Source organism: Lipotes vexillifer, unplaced genomic scaffold (assembly GCF_000442215.2).
Source record: "Lipotes vexillifer unplaced genomic scaffold, Lipotes_vexillifer_v1.1 scaffold418, whole genome shotgun sequence".
In the NCBI taxonomy this organism is placed as follows: Eukaryota; Metazoa; Chordata; class Mammalia; order Artiodactyla; family Lipotidae; genus Lipotes; species Lipotes vexillifer.
The window spans coordinates 6,986,723-7,011,031 of NW_006798629.1; the positions used below are offsets into that span (position 1 = coordinate 6,986,723).

Sequence of the window (24,309 nt, forward strand, 5' to 3'; positions counted from 1 at the left end):
AGCTTATTTTTAAGCTCTGACAAGAAACCATTTAGTGGCTTTAGTACTAGATTGTGAGGTAAAGGGCAGTAAATATTAGACAAGTATTTGGAATCTTTACTGAAGGCCTGACTCTGCTGATAGTGAAACAAGTAATGTAAACCAAGTTACTTAACCTTTTGTGCTTTATTATGTGCATCATTCCCTATCATCTCAGAAGATTTTCGTGGCTCCCTGTCACCAATGATTTAGTCTGACATCCAAGGCCTTTCAACCACATCCTTCACTAATCTCATTCAAGAACTGTCCTTTTAGCCAGACTGTACTTCTCACTGTGTCCTGCAGATTCCTTCGACATACCCACCTTTGTGTCTCGGTCTGTGCTAGGTACCCCATCCTGGAATGCCTTTTCCTGCCTCCATCTTTTAAAAATTAAAAAAAAAAAATTGAAGTATAATTGATTTACAATGTTGTGTTAATTTCTGCTGTACAGCGAAGTGATTCAGCTATACATATACATTCTTTTTCATATTCTTTTCCATTGTGGTTTATCACAGGGCATGGCATATAGTTCTCTGTGCTATATAGTAGGACCTTGTTGTTTATCCATTCCATATATAGTAGTTTGTATCTGCTAACCCAGACTCCCACTCCATCCCTCCCCTAATCCCTCCCTGCCTTCATCTTCAATGCTTATTTGAATATCACTTTTTCTTCAATTTCCATCTCCTCTCTTTCCTCCTTGTGATGCCCTCCTTGACCATGTCAGTCTGAAGGGATCTCCCCCTCCTATACATCCTTCCAATGTACACTGTTTGCACTATCTGCTTGACATTATCTTTCTGTGTAAGGGAAAGCAGATACCTGGAGTATGTACTGCCACTCTCCCTTCCTGTGCCCATGGTAGACATTACTAATCAATTATGGAATCCAGCCTGAAGGATCCATCTCAACACAGCACTATAATCAGCTTCTGTTGATTCGCTGGATTAGGTAAAGGAGGTGAAATTTATTTACTTATGTTTTTTTTACCCCTCATGGAATTAGAACAATGCTTTTACCCCAAGGTGTGCATTGATTTCTTGATAAGTAAAACAGAGAGCCACAAATCATGGCTCTTTATTGAGGTTCAATTTACAACCTGCAGTTTGTGGATCAGATTTTGGAGAAGGTGGAGCACACCACACTTCCTTCAAGACTGGATAGCCTTCATTTTCCACCAAATTTTGTTAAACTCAATAAAAACCTGTAAAGTGCTTCCTACTTGTAGGGCATTTTGGTAGACACAGAGAAGAGTTCAAAGGTAAATAAGTCATGGTTATAACCAACAAAGAGCTGGTTAACTGGTGCAGGAGACAAGATTTGTATAGGAAGAGCCTTAATACAAGATAGGATAAAGTAAAATCTGTAAGAGAGAGACCTTCAAGGTGGCGGAGGAGTAAGACATGGAGATCAACTTCCTTCCCACAAATACATCAGAACTACATCTACATGTGGAACAACTCCTACAGAACCCCTACGGAATGCTGGCAGAAGACCTCAGACTTCCAAAAAGAGATAAATATTTTTTTCCCTTTTTGTGAGTTTGTATGTGTATGCTTCTTTGTGTGATTTGTCTGTATAGATTATCTTTTACCATTTGCCCTAGGGTTCTGTCTGTCCATTGTTTTGTTTTTATTTTTTAGTTTAGATTTTAGTGCTTGTTATAATTGGTGGATTTGCTTTTTGGTTTGGTTGCTCTCTTCTTTGTTTCTTTCTTTTTTCTTTTTTTATTACCATTTAATTTTTAATTTTAAAAACTTTATTTAATTTAATTTATACTTTCTTTCTTTTTTTCTCCTTTTCTTTTGAGCCATGTGGCTGACAGGGTCTTGGTACTCCGGCCAGGTGTCAGGTCTGTGCCTCTGAGGTGGGAGAGCCGAGTTCAGGACAGTGGTCCACAAGAGACCTCCCAGCTCTATGTAATATCAAACGGTGAAAGCTCTCCCAGAGATCTCCATCTCAACTCTAAGACCCAGCTCCACTCAACGACCAGCAAGCTACAGTGCTGGACACCGTATGCCAAACAATTAGCAAGATAGGACCACAACCCCACCCATTAGCACAGAGGCTGCCTAAAATCAAAATAAGGTCACAGACACCCCCAAAAACACGACCAGACATGGTCCTGCCTACCAGAAAGAGAAGATCCAGCCTCACCAACCAGAACACAGGCACCAGTCCCCTCCACCAGGAAGCCAACACAACTGACTGAACGAACTTTAGCCACTGGGAGCAGACACCAAAAACAATTGGAACTACTAACGAGCAACCTGTGAAAAGGAGACCCCAAACAGAGTAAGTTAAGTAAAATGAGAAGGCAGAGAAACAGAGCAGATCCCACCAGACCTAACAAATGAAGAGGAAATAGGCAGTCTACCTGGAAAAGAGTTCAGGGTAATGAGAGTAAACATGATCCAAAACCTTGGAAATAGAATGCAGAAAATAAAAGCAACATTGAACAAGGACCTAGAAGAACTAAAGAGCAAACAAACAATGATGAACAACACAATAAATGAAATTAACAATTCTCTAGAAGGAATCAATAGCAGAATAACTGAGGCAGAACGCATAAGTGACCTGGAAAATAAAATAGTGGAAATAACTACTGCAGAGCAGAATAAAGAAAAAAGAATGAAAAGGATTGAGGACAGCCTCAGAGATCTCTGGGACAACATTCGAATTATAATTATAATTATAATTATAATACCATCATTCGAATTATAGGGGTCAAAGAAGAGGAAGAGAAAAAGAAAGGGACTGAGAAAACATTTGAAGAGACAATAGTGGAAAACTTCCCTAATATGGGAAAGGAAATAGTCAGTCAAGTTCATGAAGTGCAGAGAGTCCCATAGAGGATAAAGCCATGGAGAAACATGCCAAGACACATATTAATCAAACTATACAAAATTAAATACAAAGAAAAAATATTAAAAGCAGCAAGCGAAAAACAACCAATAGCATACAAGGGAATCTCCATAAGGTTAACAGCTGATCTTACAGCAGAGACTCTGCAAGCCAGAAGGGAGTAGCAGGACATATTTAAAGTGATGAAAGGGAAAAACCTACAGCTAAGGTTACTCTACACAGCAAGGCTCTCATTCAGATTTGACAGAGAAATTAAAATTTTTACAGACAAGCAAAAGCTAGGAGAATTCAACACCACCAAACCAGCTTTGCAACAACTGCTAGAGGAACTGCTCTAGGCAGGAAACACAAAAGAAGGAAAAGACGTACAATAACAAACCCAAAACAATTAAGAAAATGGTAATAGGAACATACATATCAATAACTACCTTCAATGTAAATGGATTAGATGAACCAATCAAAAGACATAGACTGGCTGAACAGATACCAAAATAAGACCCATATATATGCTGTCTACAAGAGATGCACTTCAGACCTAGAGATACATAAAGACTGAAAGTGAGAGGATGGAAAAAGATATTCCATGCAAATGGAAATCAAAAGAAAGCTGGAGTAGCAATTCTAGTATCAGACAAAATAGATTTTAAAATAAAGACTATTACAAGAGACAAAGAAGAACACTACATAATGATCAAGAGATCAATCCAAGAAGAAGATATAACAATTGTGAATATTTATGTACCCAGCATAGGAGCACCTCAATACATAAGGCAAATGCTAACAGCCATAAGAGGAGAAATGGACAGTAACATAATCATAGTAGGGGGTTTTAGCACCCCACTTTCACTAATGGACAGATCATCCAAAATGAAAATAAATAAGGAAACACAAGCTTTAAATGATATATTAAACAGGATGGACCTAATTGATATTTATAGGACATTCCATTCGAAAACAACAGAGTACACTTTCTTCTCAAGTGCTCATGGAACATTCTACAGGACAGATCATATCTTGCATCACAAATCAAGCCCTGATAAATTTAAGAAAATTGAAATCATATCAAGTATCTTTTCTGAACACAATGCTAGGAGACTAGATATCAATTACAGGAAAAAAATTGTAAAAATTACAAACACATGGAGTCTAAACAATACACTACTAAATAACCAAGAGATCACTGAAGAAATCAAAGAGGAAATAAAAAATACCAAGAAAAAATGACAATGAAAACACGACCACCCCAACCTATGGGATGCAGCAAAAGCAGTTCTAAGATGGAAGTATATAGCAATATAATCCAACTTCGGGAAACAAGAAACATCTCAAATAAACAACCTAACATTACACCTAAAGCAATTAGAGAAAGAGGAACAAAAATACCCCCAAAGTTAGCAAAAGGAAAGAAATCATAAAGATCAGGTCAGAAATAAATAAAGGAAACAATAGCAAAGATCAGTAAAATTAAAGCTTGTTCATTGAGAAGATTAAAAAAAATTGATAAACCATTAGCCAGACTCATCAAGAAAAAAAGGGAGAAGACTCAAATCAATAGAATTAGAAATGAAAAAGGAGGCGTAACAACTGACACTGCAGAAATCCAAAGGATCATGAGAGATTACTACAAGCAACTATATGCCAATAAAATGGACAACATGGAAGAAATGGACAAATTCTTAGAAAAGCACAACCTTCCCAGACTGAAACAGGAAGAAATAGAAAATATAAACTGACCAATCAAAAGAACTGGTATTGAGACTGTGATTAAAAATCTTCCAACAAACAAAAGCCCAGGACCAGATGGCTTCACAGGTGAATTCTATCAAACATTTAGAGAATAGCTAACACATCTCCTTTTCAAACTCTTCCAAAATACAGTATTGGGAGGAACACTTCCCAACTCATTCTACGAGGCCACCATCACCCTGATACCAAAAGCAGACAAAGATGTCACAGAGAAAGAATACTATAGGCCAATATCACTGATGAACAGAGATGCAAAAATCCTCAACAAAATACTACCACACAGAATCCAACAGCACATAAAAGGATCATACACCATGATCAAGTGGGTTTTAACTCAGGAATGCAAGGATTCTTCAACATACACAAGTCAATCAATGTGATAAACCATATTAACAAACTGAAGGAGAAAAACCCTATGATCATCTCAATAGATGCAGAAAAAGTTTGTGACAAAATTCAATACCCATTTATGATAAAAACCCACCAGAAAGTAGGCATAGAGGGAACTTTCCTCAACATAATAAAGGATATGGCAAACCCACAGCCAACATTGTTCTCAATGGTGAAAAACTGAAAACATTTCTTCTAAGATCAGGAACAAGACAAGGTTGCCCACTCTCATGACTACTATTCAACATAATTTTGGAAGTTTTAGCCACAGCAATCAGAGAAGAAAAAGAAATAAAAGGAATCCAAATCAGAAAAGAAGAAGTAAAGCTGTCACTGTCTGCAGACAACATGATACTATACATAGAGAATCCTAAAGATGCTACCAGAAAACTACTAGAGGTGATCAATGTATTTGTAAAGCAGCAGGATACAAAATTTATGCACAGAAATCTCTTGCATTCCCATACACTAATTATGAAAAGTCTGAAAGAGAAATTAAGGAAACACTCCCATTACCACTGCAACAAAAAGGATAAAATACCTAGGAATAAACCTACCTAAGGAGACAAAAGATCTGTGGGCAGAAAACTATAAGACATTGATGAAAGAAATTGAAGATGATACAAACAGGTGGAGAGGTATACCATGTTCTTGGATTGTAAGAATCAACATTGTGAAAATGACTATACTACCCAAAGCAGTCTACAGATTCAATACAATCCCTATAAAACTACCAATGGCATTTTTCACAGAACTAGAAGAAGAAATTTCACAATTTGTATGGAAACAGAAAAGACCCCGTATAGCCAATGCAATCTTGAAAAGGAAAACCTGAGCTGGAGGAATCAGGCTTCTGGACTTCGGACTATAATACAAAGCTAGAGTAATCAAGACAGTATGGTACTGGAACAAAAACAGAAATATAAATCAATGGAACAGGATAGAAAGCCCAGAGATATACCGTGCACATTAGGTCACCTTATTTTTGATAAAGGAGGCAAGAATATACAATGGAGAAAAGACAGTCTCTTCAATAAGTGGTGCTGGAAAAACTGGATGGCTACATGTAAAAGAATGAAATTAGAACATTCCCTAACACCATACACAAAAATAAACTCAAAATGGATTAAAGACCTAAATGTAAGGCCAGACACTATAAAACTCTTAGAGGAAAACATAGGCAGAAAACTCCATGACATAAATTACAGCAAGATCGTTTTTGACCCACTGCCTAGAGAAATGGAAATAAAAACAAAAATAAACAAATGGGACCTAATGAAACTTAAAAGCTTTTGCACAGCAAAGGAAAACTTAAACAAGATGCAAAGAGAACCCTTAGAATGGGAGAAAATATTTGCGAGTGAAGCAACTGACAAAGGATTAATCTCCAAAATATACAAGCAGCTCATGCAGGTCAATACCAAAAACCAAACAACCCAATCCCAAAATAGACAGAAGAACTAAGGAGACATTTCCCCAAAGAAGATATACAGATTACCAACAAACACATGATGGGATGCTCAACATCACTAATCATTAGAGAAATGCAAATCAAAACTACAATGAGGTATCATCTCACACCGGTTAGAATGGCCATCATTAAAAAATCTAGAAACAGTAAATGCTGGAGAGGGTGTGGAGAAAAGGGAACCCTCTTGCACTGTTGGTGGGAATGTAAATTGTTACAGCCACTAGGGAGAACAGTATGGAGGTTCCTTAAACAGCTAAAAATAAAACTACCGTACGACCCAGAAACCCCACTCCTGGGCATATACCCCGAGAAAACCATAATTCAAAAAGAGTCATGTACCACAATGTTCATTGCAGCACTATTTACAATAGCCAGAACACGGAAGCAACCTAAGTGTCCACTGACAGATGAATGGATAAAGAAGATGTGGCACATATATACAATGGGATATTACTCAGCCATAGAAAGAAATGAAATTGAGTTATTTGTAGTGAGGTGGATGGACCTAGAGTCTGTCATACAGAGTGAAGCAAGTCAGAAAGAGAAAAACAAATACCGTATGCTAACACATATATACGGAATCTTTAAAAAAAAAAAGGTTCTGAAGAACCTAGGGGCAGGACAGGAATAAAGACGCAGACGTAGAGAATGGACTTGAGGACATGGGGAGTGGGAAGCATAAGCTGGGATGAAATGAGAGAGTGGCATGGACATATATACACTACCAAATGTAAAATACGTAGCTAGTGGGAAGCAACTTCATAGCACAGGAAGATCAGTTTGTTGCTTTGTGACCACCTAGAAGGGTGAGATAGGGAGGGAGGAAGGGAGACACAAGAGGGAAGAGATATGGGGATATATGTATATGTATAGCTGATTCACTTTGTTATAAAGCAGAACGTAACACACCAGTGTAAAGAAATTTTCTCCAATAAAGATGTTGAAAAAATAATATCTGTAAGAATGGGGCAAATAAAGAATCAGTGGGAACACACAGTGACTTGGAGAGGAATCTAAAATAGAGTGGCCTTTCTCCATCCAATCATCAAAATTTATTGAGCATCTGTTTTAATACAGGCGTGACTGGAACAGAACAGGAATGAGTTCTGTGTCTCAGAGCTGGCCTCTATGGGGAGAGACAGACATGAATGAAGTAATCATGGAAATAGATATAAGATTACTGCTGAGATAAGTACATGAAGGTGTGGTAAATGGCAGGGCATTCTGATCCAGCCTGTGCAGTCAAGAAGTCTTCATTGAGGGAGTAAAGATGGGATGAAATAAAGCACGAATAACAACCAGATTGTGAGGGAGGTCAAGCAGGAAGAGACCAGCCTTCTCTACTGAGGTCCTGTCGGCATTTTAGAATGTGCTGAGGGCGGACAGGACTTGGGCATTCCAGGGCACACAGGAAATCAAGACATTCTCTACACAGACCTCTGTGAGAGGCACACACAAGGTATTCCAGGTTAAGAAAATGGAAAGGCTTAGGGTTAGAAGAACTCAGAGCTGGTTTGGACAAACAAGGATTCCAATTTAACAGGAGTGGAGGGAGAGATAAAATGTATAAGAATGGGAGTAAAGTCTGGATGGGCAAGTTGGCGTCGACTTAATGCCATGTTTAAGTGTCTTGTTTATTCCTACTGAGTAATCAGTTTGCCTAGAAACTACTGAATGTTTCTTGGCAAGGAAGAACATGTTAAAGCTACGCTACAGGTTTGGGAGATTACTGTGGAAGCCAGTGTCTGGATCAGAAAAAGGAGGGACTAGATGTTGAACAAAACATACTAAGAACCATATGCCAGGCTTTGTACTCAGCATTTTAATTTATTATTCCATTGACTCCCTATGACAGCCCTATAAGATAAATATGTCAGTTTCACAAATGAGAAAATTGTCTTAAAGAAGTCAAATGAATTTGCCTTGCTAGTAAATTAAGCAGCAGGATGGGAATTTGGAATTAATGAACTTCCTCTTACCACTATATCAGGCCAGGGAAGAGGTGACGAGGGGTCTTCAGTAACATTAGGAGGTGCTTCTTGTGGAGTCCAGAGAATATCCCATTCCCTGTGTGTCTGAGACCCAGATCTCAGAGGGGGTCCCTACTTCACTGTTTTCAGAGTATGCTGTGTACCCTCCAGAATCATGTACATAACATCCTCTGAGGAAGGTTCCTGTGGTTGGGGGCTCTCTCCAACTCTGTGGCTCTGTAGGAGCTAGGATACAAAGATGGTACAATTAACAGCAGATTGTGAGAGAAGCAACCATTTGCTTATCATGTCATAGTCTCATGGCAAGTTGCTCCACCTCTCTGGTTCCCTGTCTACAGCAGTCAGGAGCCCTGCAAGTATTTTTCTCTTTTTTCTTCTCTTTTTTCATGAGATCTTGCTCTGCTAGTGCTGTGCACATCTGTGATGAAGAAAGCCTTCTTCATTTTCTTACATGTGTTTCTGTGTGGGAGCATCAGGAAGTTGTGGAAAGATCCAGGGGTTTGGAGGTAGGGAGACGAGGTCCAACTTCCTCATACACAAATGGGTTAATTCTTGAGTTGTGAGTGTTAAATGAGGTAAGGCACATCTAGAGCCAAGCATATCACAGATTTCCAATAAAAGTATGTATTTTTCTGTGTCTCATTCTCACCTCTTTGGCAGCGAATGCTTTAAAGTTCAAGTACTAAATTGCTCTTTTAATTTGAGTCTCACTTCCCCTCTCCCTTTAGGCAATAGGTGATTTTAAAAAGTGACACTTTTTTTTTTTTAATGTGATTTAAGGGCCTGATGGGAACATCCGGAAAACCTGGAGAGCATGGAGAGCCAGGGCTGAGGGGACATCCTGTGAGTGGTGGTTGAGGGATTTCTGCTGCTTTAATACAAGGATTGTGAACTGTTTGCATGGGCACAATGGCAGAGACAACGAATTATTCATTAATGAGGCATCTGTTCAGCCTATCTAAGTATTGCTACAAATAAGAGATTTGAGAGGAAACCCATCTTATAGAACAATTGGGCTCTCAAAGAGTTTGGAATTTTAATTGCATTGGTTATCTGGGATTACTGAGCGGACCCAGAAAATGAAAAGTCACGACTTTGGTACCTTTCTTTTTTAAAAAAGTCTGACTTCCTATATTTTCTTTTCCTGTCTTTCCTGTCCATTTGAGCTAAGAAAACTTTTATTTTCTCAGAGGGATCCTGGAATTGATACTTTCATCCAAGGCCCTAAGGGAGAAAAAGGAAGGCATGGACACCAGGTAAGATGGTCTCTGTTTGCTTGGGGATACTGGTACCCACGGGAGCAGATGCTAGCTGGTGGAGGAGACTTGGGCATTCCGGTTGGATCAACATAGAAAAACAGAGAGCAGACCTGTGGGACTCCGATATCCATGGAAACAGGAACTCTGAATGCTAATCCCCAGTTGTATCCTTGCCTAGCATCCATGTCTCTTAGTTTTTGTTTTTGTTTTTTTGTTTTTGTACAAATCTTATTTCCCACAACATTAGTAATATAAGTTACTTTACCTTGTTTGTCCCTGGTTTCTTCATCTCCAGAATGAAATTTTCAGACTCAATGATGCCTAAGATCTTTCCAGTATTAAAAGTCTCCAATTTTATTTTATTTATTTTTAACATCTTTATTGGAGTATAATTGCTTTACAATGGTGTGTTGGTTTCTGCTTTATAACAAAGTGAATCAGCTATACATATACACATATCCCCATATCTCTTCTCTCTTGCGTCTCCCTCCTTCCCACCCTCCCTATCCGACCCCTCTAGGTGGTCACAAAGCACGGAGCTGACCTCCCTGTGCTATGTGGCTGCTTCCCACTAGCTATCTATTTTACATTTGGTAGTGTATATATGTCCATGCCACTCTCTCACTTCTTCCCAGCTTCCCCTTCCCCTTCCCATGTCCTCAGGTTCATTCTCTACATCTGTGTCTTTATTCCTGACCTGCTCCTAGGTTCTTCAGAGCCATCTTTTTTTTTAGATTCCATATATATGTGTTAGCATACGGTATTTGTTTTTCTCTTTCTGACTTATTTCACTCTGTATGACAGACTCTAGGTCCATCCACCTCACTACAGATAACTCAATTTTGTTTCTTTTTCTCTAATGATTAGTGATGTTGAGCATCCTTTCATGTGTTTGTTGGCAACCTGTATATCTTCTTTGGAGAAATGTCTCTTTAGTACTTCTGTCCATTTTGGGATTGGGTTGTTTGTTTTTTTGGTACTGAGCTGCATGAGCTGCTTGTATATTTTGGAGATTAATCATTTGTCAGTTTCTTTGTTTGCAAATATTTTCTCCCATTTTGAGGGTTGTCTTTGCGTCTTGTTTATGTTTTCCCTTGCTGCAAAAGCTTTTAAGTTTCATTAGGTCCCATTTGTTTTTTTTGTTTGTTTGTTTTTATTTCCATTTCTCTAGGCAGTGGGTCAAAAACGATCTTGCTGTAATTTATGTCATGGAGTTTTCTGCCTATGTTCTCCTCTAAGAGTTTTATAGTGTCTGGCCTTACATTTAGGTCTTTAATCCATTTTGAGTTTATTTTTGTGTATGGTGTTAGGGAATGTTCTAATTTCATTCTTTTACATGTAGCCGTCCAGTTTTCCTGGCACCACTTATTGAAGAGGCTGTCTTTTCTCCATTGTATGTTCTGCCTGCTTTATCAAAAATAAGGTGACCATGTGTGCATGGGTTTATATGCCCAGTAGTGTGATTGCTTTATACTACCCTGGTTTTCTATCCTGTTCCATTGATCTATATTTCTTTATTTGTGCCAGTACCATACTGTCTTGATTATTGTAGCTTTGTAATATAGTTGGAAGCCAGGGAGCCTGATTTCTCCAGCTCTGTCTTTCTTTCTCAAGATTGCTTTGGCTGTTCGGGGTCGTTTGTAATTCCATACAAATTGTGAAATTTTTTGTTCTAGTTCTGTGAAAAATGCCATTGGTAGTTTGATAGGGATTGCATTGAATCTATAGATTGCTTTGGGAAGTAGAGTCATTTTCACAATGTTGATTCTTCCAGTCCAAGAACATGGTAAATCTCTCCATCTGTCTGTATCATCTTCAATTTCTTTCATCAGTGTCTTATAGTTTTCTGCATACAGGTCTTTTGTCTCCTTAGGTAGGTTTATTCCTAGGTATTTTATTCTTTTTGTTGCAATGGTAAATGGGAGTGTTTTCTTAATTTATCTTTTAGATTTTTCAGCATTAGTGTATACGAATGCAAGAGATTTCTGTACATTAACTTTGTATCCTGCTACTTTTCCAAATTCATTGATTAGTTCTAGTAGTTTTCTGGTGGCATTTTTAGGATTCTCTATATAGTCATGTCATCTGCAAAGAGTGATAGTTTTACTTCTTCTTTTCCAATTTGGATTTCTTTATTTATTTTTCTTCTGTGAATGCTATGGTTAAGGCTTCCAAAACTATGTTGAATAATAGTCATGAGTGGACAAACTTGTCTTGTTCCTGATCTTAGAGGAAGTGGTTTCAGGTTTTCACCATTGAGAATGATGTTGGCTGTGGGTTTGTCATGTATGGCCTTTATTATGTTGAGACAAGTTCCCCCCATGCCTACTTTCTGGAGGGTTTTTATCATACATGGGTGTTGAATTTTGTCAAAAACTTTTTCTGCATCTACTGAGATGATCATATGGTTTTTCTCCTTCTGTTTGTTAATATGGTATATCGCATTGATTGATTTGCATATATTGAAGAATCCTTGCATTCCTGGGTCAAACCCCACTTGATCATGGTGTATGATCCTTTTAATGTGCTGTTGGATTCTGTTTGCTAGTATATTGTTGAGGATTTTTGCATCTCTGTTCATCAGTGATATTGGCCTGTAGTTTTCTTTCTTTGTGACATCTTTGTCTGGTTCTGGTATCAGAGTGATGGTGGCATCATAGAATGAGTTTGGGAATATTCCTCCCTCTTGTATATTTTGGAAGAGTTTGAGCAGGGTAGGTGTTATCTCTTCTGTAAATGTTTGATAGAATCACCTGTGAAGCCATCTGGTCCTGGGCTTTTTTTGCTGGAAAAATTTTAATCGCCATCTCAATTTCAGTGCTTGTGATTGGTCTGTTTATATTTTCTATTTCTTCCTGGTTCAGTGTGGGAAGGTTGTGCTTTTCTACGAATTTCTTCATTTCTTCCAGGTTGTCCATTTTAGTGGCATATAGTTGCTTGTAGGATTCTCTCATGATCCTTTGGATTTCTGCAGTGTCAGTTTTTACTTTTCCCTTTTCATTTCTAATTCTATTGATTTGAGTCTTCTCCCTTTTTTTCTTGATGAGTCTGACTAATGGTTTATCAATTTTGTTTATCTTCTCAAAGAACCAGTTTTTAGTTTTATTCATCTTTGCTATTGTTTCCTTCATTTCTTTTTCATTTATTCCTGATCTGATCTTTATGATTTCTTTCCTTCTTTTAACTTTGGGGTTTTTTGGTCCTCTTCCTCTAATTGCTTTAGGTGTAATGTTAGGTTGCTTATTTGAGATGTTTCTTGTTTCTTGAGGTAGGATTGTATTGCTATAAACTTCCCTCTTAGAACTGCTTTTGCTGCATCCCATAGGTTTGGGGTCCTCGTGTTCTCATTGTCATTTGTTTGTAGGGTTTTTTTGATTTCCTCTTTGATTTCTTCAGTGATCTCTTTGTTATTTAGTAGTGTATATTTTAGCCTCCATGTGTTTGTATTTTTTACAGATCTTTTCCTGTAATTGATATCTAGTCTCCTAGCATTGTGGTCGGAAAAGATACTTGATATGATTTCAGTTTTCTTAAATTTACCAGGGCTTGATTTGTGACCGAAGATATGATCTATCCTGGAGAATGTTCCATGAGCACTTGAGAAGAAAGTGTATTCTGTTGTTTGGGGATGGAGTGTCCTATAAATATCAATTAAATCCATCTCATTTAATGTGTCATTTAAAGCTTGTGTTTCCTTATTTATTTTCATATTGGATGATCTGTCCATTGGTGAAAGTGAGGTGTTAAAGTCCCCTACTATGATTGTGTTACTGTTGATTTCCCCTTTTATGGCTATCAGCATTTGCCTTATGTATTGAGTTGCTCCTGTGTTGGGTGCATAAATATTTACAATTTTTATATCTTTCTTGGTTGATCCCTTGATCATTATGTAGTGTCCTTCCTTGTATCTTGTAACATTCTTTATTTTAAAGTCTATTTTTTCTGATAAGATTATTGCTACTCCAGCTTTCTTTTGATTTCCATTTGCATGGAATATCTTTTTCCATCCCCTCACTTTCAGTCTGTATGTTTCCCTAGATCTGAAGAGGGTTTCTTGTAGACAGCATATATACGGGTCTTGTTTTTGTATCCATGTAGCAAGCATGTGTCTTTTGGTTAGATCATTTTATCCATTTATATTTAAGATAGTTATCGATATGTATGTTCCTTCTACCATTTTCTTAATTGTTTTCATTTTTTTTGGTAGATCTTTTACTTCTTTTGTGTTTCCTGCCTAGAGAAGTTCCTTTAGCATTTGTTGCAGAGCTGGTTTGGTGGTTCTTTATTCTCGTAGCTTTTGCTTATCTGTAAAGTTTTTAATTTCTCCATCGAATGTGAATGAGATCCTTGCTGGGTAGAGTAATCTTGGTTGTAGGTTTTCCCCTTTCATCACTTTAAATATGTCATGCCACTCCCTTCTGGCTGTAGAGTTTTTGCTAAGAAATCAGCTGTTAACCTTATGGGAGTTCCCTTGTATGTTATGTGTCATTTTTCCCTTGCTGCTTTCAATAATTTTTGTTTGTCTTTAATTTTTACCCTTTTGATTACACTGTGTTTCGATGTGTTTCTCCTTGAGTTTATCCTGTTTGGGACTCCTTGTGCTTCCTGGACTTAGGTGGCTATTTCCTTTCCAATTTTAGGGAAGTTTTGAACTGTAGTCTACTTAAATATTTTCTCGGGTCCTTTCCCTCTCTCTTCTCCTTCTGGGACCCCTATAATGTGAATGTTTTTGTGTTTAATGTTGTACCAGAGGTCTCTTAGGCTGTCTTCATTTCTTTTCATTCTTTTTTCTTTATTCTGTTTCACACCAGTGAATTCCACCATTCTGTCTTCCAGGTCACTTATTTGTTCTTCTGCCTCAGTTTTTCTGCTATTGTTTCCTCCTACAATAATTCCTTATTGTATTGTTCATCTCTGTTTGTTCTTTAATTCTTCTAGGTCTTTGTTAAACATGTCTTTCTTCTTCTCAATCTTTGCCCCCATTCTTTTTCTGAGGTCCTGGATCATCTTCACTATCATTATTCTGAATTCTTTTTCTGGAAGGTTGCCTATCTCCACTTCATTTAGTTGTTTTTTGGGGTTTTTTTTTGTTTCTTCATTTGTTACATAGCCTTCTGCCTTTTCATCTTGTCTATCTTTTTGTGAATGTGTTTTTTTTGTTCCACAGGCTGCAGGATTTTAGTTCTTGCTTCTGCTGTCTGCCCTCTGGTGGATGAGTCTATCTAAGATGTTTGTGCAAGTTTCCTGGTGGTGGTGGGTAGAGCTAGTTGCTTCTCTGGTGGGGAGAGCTCAGTAAAACTTTAATCCATTTGTCCGCTGATGGGTGGGGCTGTGTTCCCTCCGTTTTGGTTGTTTGGACTGAGGTGATCCAACACTGGAGCCTACCCGGGCTCTTTAGTGGGGCTAATGGCTGATTCTGGGAGTGCTCATGCCAAGGAGTACTTCCCAGAACTTTTGCTGCCAGTGTCCTTGTCCTCACAGTGAGACACAGCCACCCCCTGTCTCTGCAGGAGACCCTCCAACACTAGCAGGTCAGTCTGGTTCAGTCTCCCATGGGGTCACTGCTCCTTCTCCTGGGTCCTGATGTGCATACTCCTTTGTGTGTGCCCTCCAAGAGTGGAGTCTGTGTTTCCCACAGTCCTGTCGAAGTCCTGCAATGAAATCCCGCTAGCCTTCAAAGTGTGATTCTCTAGGAATTCCTCCTCCTGTTGCCAGACGCCCTGGTTGGGAAGCCTGAAGTGGGGCTCAGAACCTTAACTGCAGTGGGTGGACATCTGTGGTATAAGTGTTCTTCAGTTTGTGATTCATCCACCCAGCAGTTATGGGATTTGATTTTATTGTGATTGTGCCCCTCTTACCATCTCATTGTGACTTCTCCTTTGTCTTTGGATGTGGGGTCTGTTTTTTGGTGAGTTCCAGTATGTTCCTGTCAATGATTGTTTAGCAGTTAATTGTGATTCTGGTGCTCTCACAAGAGGGAGTGAGAGCACATCCTTCTACTCAGCCATCTTGAACCAATCTCTGCTCCTAACTTGTTGATGCCAAAGTTGTTCTCCCTGAGAAAGTCAGATGAGGATCTCATGAGCTTATTAAAAAATGTCCAATATAGAAAACAATATAAATATAAAAAACAATATAAAACAATACAGAAAAGTGAGGAATCATCATTTTGTCTTTCTCCTTGTTTGGGATAAATTTTTTTTCACAAAATCTAGCATACTTGAAAAGAAAGACATGATAGCACAACTTTTTCTACCATATAAATTTTTGGTAAAAATAATTTCAGTAAGTGTTTCTACCATAATTAAATAACACTTCCCTAGTATTGTAGAATATTCAAATTGCTTCAGAATTTTATCTATTATAAATAACAGTTGGAAGAACAGCTTTGTCCAAAATGTTTTTGTTTCTGTACTTCATATTCTTTCCCAATTTATGTATTCTTATTGGGTTAACATGTGACTTCACTGAATAGTTATCTAAAATATTCCTACTTGTCATCCAAGGTGGTTTTCCATTTCTCCTGAATCTTGGATTCATTTATTCTCTGGACACCACTCATTTTCTGACCTTAAGTAAGTGAGAGCTCTAGAGAGTTCCCTCATCTGACTGTGTATAGCATCCCCTGTGTACCCATTACTCCATGTGTGCAGAGACACACTCTTTTGCCTCCTGTTTCCATTTTCCAGCTGTACCCTACATGATGCAGATAGAGAGGGAAGTGCCAGCATTGTTCAAGCATTAAGCATGGCTTGTTGGAGAACACCTATGACTACTGTCCCAGCATGGGGAACCCTGAGGTGTTGTCAAACAATCTTTGGGTAAAGAATGCTTATGACATGGATATTTTAAAACACCAGAATTAAACCCATTTGCTTCTAGAGGAGTGCTGACCAATAGAAGTTTTTGAGATCATGGGAATTTTCTATATCCGTGCTGCCCAATATGGTAGCCACAAGCAACATGTGGTTATTGAACACTTGAAATGTACCTACTGTAACTGAGGAGACTAAAATTTTAAATTTAATTTACTTTAGATTAATTTAAACTTAGTAACCACATGGGGCTAGTTAGTGGCTTCTGTATGGGGCAGCCCATGACTAGAGAGTCAACTGAGAAGTGTGTAGACATCTAAACTGGTCTTTCCTTTACCTCTTTCTTTCCAGGGAATTTCTAGTATTGATGCACCTCAGGGGGAAATGGGAAATGTTGGCCCTCAGGTAGATATAGCCACGTGTGGGATGTATTTCATCTGCTTTTGTGGAGGATAGAGGTAGGATGGGGTGAAAATTGGCCGGTTTCCTTCTGTAAGGTCTCTGCCTCCCTTTTCTCCTTAGGGTTCAAGAGGAAGATGAGGTCTGCCAGGGCTGAAGGTCAGTGCTTTCTGAGAAGAGTGGCTTCTTGTTCCACATATATGGCTATTTTATATAAGTTCTCTGACATAAAGGGGAGTGTTGGTTGGGTTGTCGGAGGCTGCATGATCCCTGGGAAATTTCCATGGAGACCTTTTCCATGAAGAAAGAGAAGTCTGTATGGTTCTTCTCTGCTCCCTCTCCAACCTGCTATAATATTTCATTTAGATGGAAAATAAGCTAACATCTTAAAGAATTGCTTTTAACTCTGAAATAATGATTTTTCCATTTAAAGAAGTGGAACTTCCTGTGGGTGCATAAGGAGATCTTATAGTCACTAAAAAAGGTAAAAAATTGAACTTTTACTGGTTCCAAAGAAGGAATGGTGTGATTTCAGGGTAGGATGGGATATCTCTGTGGGAGAATCATATTTTACTGAGCATTTACCCAGCACCAGTCACTGCACTAGACCTTTATTTATATGGCCTCATGTAAACCTTTCTGCAACCCCAGGAGTTATGAGCATCATTAATTAATTTTTAGGGCTAAGAGAGGAAATAGAGGTTTAGCAAAGTGAAGTTAGTTGTTAGAGGCCACACAGCTTTGGATTCAAATCCAAAGATTAGGAATCTCTTCAAAATTTTTGTACAAAATGAGAGTTAAATTTGTTATGTAGATTCCTTTCTAACCTATTCTGGTCATGCTCTGCTGGTATTTTTTTTCTAGCATTCTCATGATTTAGAGATGGAGGAAAAGTCAGAGACTGATTTATGTCATTTCTGAGCCTGGGAATGAGTGCATGTGTATGTGGCTTCAAACCAAACATGTTGGAAAGCATAGCTATTGAGAAATCTCAAGTCTCACACATCCAAACAAGTTCTGTTGACATCAAGTAAAATCTTAATCTTTCTCATAAAATGTTGATGGAAATAAATTCTTAAATAGACCATTTCTTGTGCTTTGAATTCAGTTTTATAACACTTGTGACATAAATAATGTCTTGAACTATCACTTTAGCCTATTGTTTTTATCCCCCCAAAAGGCAGAAAGAAATAGTCTACGAGTTGACTAGGCTAAGTTTTAGGGAAATTCAGTGACTCTACGCAGTGGAAGGAATTTCCTACTCTTAAATTATTTAATACTTTTGCAATGCTGTGTGCAGTTTATCTAAATAGCCATTGGCAGTGGGTCCTCTGCTCACCTGGGTCTTGGTTACTTTTGGTTCCCTAAACTGAACTCCATCTCCTATGTTTTTCCTTTTTATTTAGTTGAAACCAGAGCTGAACCTGTGGTAAATTTAAAGTCAAATTGCACTTGCAAGCTTATAATGAAAAATGTTTCCCTGCCCATTGTTTCCCAGGTCTTCAGGAGCACTTGTTTCCCAGGTCTTCAGGAGCACTTATTTTCATCTCTTGGAGCTGTTCCTTCTGGTATTATTGCCATTTTTCTAAAGAACATACTTACTTTGCTATTTCTTGGTTTTCAGTTTTAGATGTTTTTCTATTGATTTCTTCCAGTGGTGGATAAAGATTTTTCTTAACCTGTCCATCTCCTCCATATGCTTCCCCCCAATTCATCCTTAAAATACACTTATTTTCTCCACTTTTGTTCAAATCAATTCATTATTCAGATGTTGACTGGTAAATATCAGTTACAGCTATCTAACTGTGATATTCCTTGAGTCACCCTCTCTCCCCATTTGCTTTGTGTTCTGTGTGCCTATTACTAGTTAATCATAAAGCTCTTTGACACAACTCATAACCTCCCAATATACTCAAACATGTGAGGTTTATTTTTCTTAGATTCCTCCTTCTTGGGCCAACTGTCCTCCTCCTCTCATCCACGCTGATGTCTCTCTGGGCCTCTGCACTGTTGTCTTCTGGGGACAGCTTTGGAAACAGCAACCTCTCATTTTGGGAGCAAAGTGTGTGCACACTGCCATCTTTAATAGAAAGCCTCTCCCATTAATACCTTATCATCTTGATGAATCCCTATAGTTTGGGCTGTTTTTCAACAATCCCTATAGTTCTTCACTCTTTTTTCTATTCAAGCTTTGATTTTTTAGTAAGAGATAAAATTCATAACTATTTGCAGACACCAGGGTGAACTGGATTTATATAACAAGCCAATGGTTTGCTAGTTAACCCAGTGTTGGAGCAGTGATCATATAGACTGACATGTTTTGAGGCTATAACTTTCTAAAGAGCAGCCAGTACTGTTGGAAGAATATAGCTTACAGAGGTGCTGAACTCCAAATTACAGCATTCCTTTGACCTTGGGAAAATATGGCTTGTTATTGTCTATAAAATTAGATATGTTGGCTTTTGCAAGATGCACAATAAAATGAAATTCTAACTAAGATTTTATTTATGGAAAAGATTGTACTATCGCAAATAAATCAATGCATAGATTGTTTTGGCAATAAGGGAAAATTTTAATTTTTTAATTATGATAAAGTTAAGAATATCATTACCTTTTAAAATGTCCACTAACTCACCACTGTCCTGCAATTATTTTTGTTTGTGTGTTTCCTTTACTTGCATAGATAATAAGGGGTTATTATAATGAATACACTATTTTATATCTGATTTTCTGTGTTTCCAAATCTTCCTATTATCACTTTAAAACATTATATCTTACTCTGCTGAAGAAAAATGACTTACTAAACTACTTTTATGTTGAACATTTAGGTATTTCTATTTTTTTAGATGTCATGGTCAGTGATGTAAAGAAAAGCTGTATTACAAGGTTTTTGTTTTGTTCTTGCTTTTGCTTCACTGACAATTTCCTTAATATAAATGTACAGGCATGGATAAATTAGGAGTTTGAGATTAACATATACACACTACTATATATAAAATAGATAACCAACAAGGACCTACTGTATAGCACAGAGAACTATATTCGATATCTTGTAATAACCTATAAAGGAAAAGAACATGAAAAAGAATATAAATATGTGGGTGTGTATATATATAAATATAAATGTATATACACCTGAAACTAACACAAGATTGTAAATTAACTATACTTCAATTTAAAAAAAGTTAAAAAAAATATATAGGCATGGAGTTACAATAAAAGAGTCTGACCTTTGCTGTATAGAGCCATATTGTTTGCTGAAGTGTTGCACCATGAATGTCACTAATGTGATGTGCACATTAAACAACATTTCACAACCTGTTTCAAAATTTCTAGCTACATGCTTTTTAAGACTTGATTCACATTTGTAAATCTAGATATCAACTCTTGAAGGACAGAATGATTTAACCGTAATGATCAATAGAAGTGCTTCTTATTTATCTGAATGGTCTAAAAAACTTAAGAAGCACTAGTATTTGATCCACAAATTGACTAATTCTTAGTTTAGGATTTCTTCTCCTTGAAAATCTATGAATAATCAGTAACCTAGTCAACATGTGAGTAACATGAGAAAGAAGGCAGCATCATTCACAGAGTGGGTATTACCCTCAATTTTAGAAAACACATCTCCTCTGTAGAAATGAAGATATTTGAGGGAGAAATTAAATCAGTTACCGGATGAATCAGTTTAACAGTTCACCCCTTGCCTAGAAAACTAGCTTAATGCTGTAAGAATCTGTAGGGTTTTAAAGCCAGTTTTCTGCTATTTCTTTGTGTGCTTTTTGTGCTTTTGTTCCAAAATGTCACACTTGTCGCTGTGCTCAACATTCTGAATTTCCTCACATGGGATAAGCATCCTTAACACCAGCGAGCATTTAGCCCACGTCCCTTAAAAGGAGAGGATGCGCTTTTAGAAACAAGTTATTATGTAAAATGGGAGTTTGGGTTGTTTAAACAAAGTATTTTTGCTTCCACCACTAGCTTAGATATTGGAAGAAGACTGGGAAAGACAGTAAAAATGTGTTTTTGCATTTTCCTAACCAAATAAGTGGGAACCACACCCCAACCCCCGCAATTTCCTTTCCAACTCTGATCCTAAGGGGACTGAACGCAGACATGCAGATCTTTTTTGCCTTTCTCTTATGGCTTTCAAGTGACATCTTGCAGGGAAGGTTGCCTTCAATAGGGACACTGAAGGTGCCTGGCGAACTCACTAAGTTTTATTCGTTTTGACAGGGTGTGCGTGGAGAATCTGGTGAACGGGGTTACGAAGGAAAGCTTGGGTATCCAGGCTCACAGATTGTATCAGGGAACTTGTTTTTAGTGCTGAAGACTACTTGTTTGAATTTTTAACTTAGATTCTTTGATAGGGATTTAACATGTATCAGAATGGTCTAGGATGCCTCCCTCCCAGGGCCTCCCAAAGAAAATTGTATAGCCTCTCTTCTGGGCAGGTTAAACCCTGGTAGCTAATATTTTTTGAGCAATTACTATGTCCTATGTATGACCCTTAGGTCTTGTATTAGCTCATTCAATCCTTCAATGGGGAGGTTTTAGTATCCCCATTTTTCAGGGGAGAAATGGAGTGGGGGTGGAGAAGTTAGGTAAATTGGCCAAGCTCACATAGCTTTGTAGGTGATAGACATGGGATTCAAACTCAGGCAGTCTAGTTATAAAATCTATGCTCTTAACTACTGCCTCTGAAGCTGTGTACGCAAATTACTCAAATAGTGTTTAATTCATTAAAGTTGTATTCAGTTTGGCAGGAAAAATCAGCAAAGTGTTTATTGAGTGTCAGGTATACAGAGGGCACTTTGCAAATATGCCTGGGTCATTCAGACCATTAAGGCAAGGGTCTTGCCCTGAAGGAGTTCAGTCCAGTGGGGCATTGCAAGTTATTGATAATAACCATAAATTAAACCTCCAACCAGTTCTTCTGTAATCTTCTAAGCATAACCCAAATATGTCATTCTGTAAACCCTTCTGGAACACTTTCTGCATCTTTATTTTGAAAGCCAAATTGTTTCCAAGGATCCGCAAAAGAACTTTAAAACAAAAAAACTTTACTAACACATTGAATCATTCTCCACACTTTTGAAATTCCTGTGAGTGTCAGATTATCATTGAGAAGGTTTCTGCTGTTTTTTCTACTTGACAAAAGTACTAAAGAAAGAAGTGGGTTATCGAGTGTTATTAGAAATTGTACTTATTTTATGATAGAAAATAGTATCTGAATCTAGGGGGAAACAACTGAGAGATATTTTTGGCTTTCCTTTTGATCACTGGCTTAATTCAGATGTGGACCCCCCCTGCCCCCCACCGATGTTGTGTCCTGGACTTCTTTAAGTTCACTTTATTATACAGCTGAATGTAAGGGGAGCAACCATGAGTAAGATAATCCATAAAAACTCCCCTTGATTCTCACCTTCCCACTGGGGTGTGGGTATGATGGTCTGTTTAAACAGATAATTACAATACCTCATCCAGGAGTATAGAAGCCAGGATCAATGCTTCTAATAGAAAGAATTTCTCAGAAAAGCTGGAGAAAAATTAAAGTGTCAAAAATCGGTAAAGTCAAATAGATTGGGGAGAAAATGAACAACTGCCCAGCAGTGTACCCAGTGAGACTAGGCCACTTAAATGTGTTTGGGTTCTTGGTAATATCAGAATGCGAACGCTTGTCCTTAGCCCTTGTGTAGATAAGGGAAAGGTTGATTTTTCAAAGGAGATCAGTATCCCAGCAGCTCCTCTCATTTCCCTTTTAGGATGTAAAATTAGTTGGGTGAATTAAAATATAAAAGCAATTTTCAAACTTTAGTGTTCATCAGATTCAACTGGAGAGGTGGTTAAAAATATAGATACATCCTGCTTCAGTTGGAGGGAGTTTGGAGTGAGTGAGTTGGGGTGCTTCAGAGGGCAGAGGCTGCTTGATTCAAGTGTGATACATGGGATAGTGATGGGTCAGAGTACCTTAATTTGTACTTCCACTAGCATCCAAGGTAATTTTGTGGTTACGTGGAAAATAAATAGCTCTATAAAAATTGGTTGAATTTTAATTTCATCTTTGGACCAGAGACCAAGAGGAAGGTGAGGACCACCAGGAATTTCTGGAGAAAAAGGCTTACTGGGTGCTCAGGTAGGTTTGACAAAGTAACAGCTCAACACAGCTGCTCATTACCAATGGTCAGTTCACAGTCCTGCATGTCCCTGGACAAATAACGTAAAGCTACACTGTTTGTTCTAGGATCGGTGGGTATCAGGAATTTCTAGAAATAGCTAATTCAAGGCAGTAGACATTGATCACCAGCTATGTATCCCTTCTTCTCTAAGTATATTGTTGGAATATAGTGATGAATGAGATTGGCTTGAGCCACAGGGGTGTGTAACACATGCTCATACTTACTTATAGTGAAAGAAAAAAATAGTAGTATGAAAGGGCCATTAATGACTGATTTATTCCTTACAAACATATAAGGAAGCATTGCTTAAAATTATCCCAGTTTTATAGAGGAGAAAACTGAAGCTCAAAGGGATCAAATAACTTTTCATCTCGATAGTAGGTGGCTGAACTGGCCGCCAGCTTGGGTCTTTCTAGTGCCTGTTTGGTGCCTCCCTCACTCGCTATCCCGTGGTTCACAGAAGGGTCAGATCAGGCTGAGGCAGGCAATCAGGAGTGGCTTCCTACAGGAGCATTTGAGATAGCTTAAAAAACCCAAGCAGCATAATTTAAGCCAGGATTAGTGTATCTGGAGATTCAGAATGGCCTAAGCCATCTCTCTCTTGATTGGGAAAAGTCAAGCCCCATAACTGATCGTATCATTCATTTTCATTCTCATTTGATCATATTTTCTATTTGGAGTGGGTAAAAGTCCAGGCTTTTGTCTTCCCAGTCTCTTAATCAGATGGTGTTTTTCCCTCTAGTAGACAGGTAATTCCTCTAATTCTTGGTATGTGGAGGACGTGGCCTCTTGCACAGAACACCTTACTGCCCTACCTCAATCCCCAGCTCAGATGTTAAATGTGTCTATTATGCACTTTGGAGGATAAAATTAATTGTATCAAACATTAGAGATGATTTGGGTCATGGTCTTATTACAGGGGAATCCTGGGCCTCCAGGGCCAAATGGTTCCAAAGGAAAAGATGGACCAAGAGGAATGAAGGTAAGTGTCAGAAAAAACACTCTTCCTAGACTGCAGCTTGGAATCTTTTATATGAATATCTCCTTATATGATCATTTCCAACATGAGTGTCTGATGTGCTTGGTAATGATATATATATATATATATATATATATATATATATATATATATATATATATTTGTTTGTTTGTTTATTTATAAGTACACTGAGA

General features: G+C 37.9%; 1 protein-coding gene across 1 annotated transcript in view; it reads left to right on the top strand.

Annotated features, from left to right (window-relative positions):
- The window catches only part of LOC103088616 (collagen alpha-4(VI) chain-like), a 136,010-nt gene that overhangs the window by 61,460 nt on the left and 50,241 nt on the right, over positions 1-24,309 (top strand). The window contains 7 exon segments of the mRNA XM_007470646.1: positions 9,265-9,327; positions 9,675-9,740; positions 16,910-16,963; positions 17,081-17,116; positions 21,194-21,259; positions 23,031-23,093; positions 24,056-24,118. Of these exon segments, the coding sequence (XP_007470708.1) occupies positions 9,265-9,327; positions 9,675-9,740; positions 16,910-16,963; positions 17,081-17,116; positions 21,194-21,259; positions 23,031-23,093; positions 24,056-24,118 (411 nt within the window).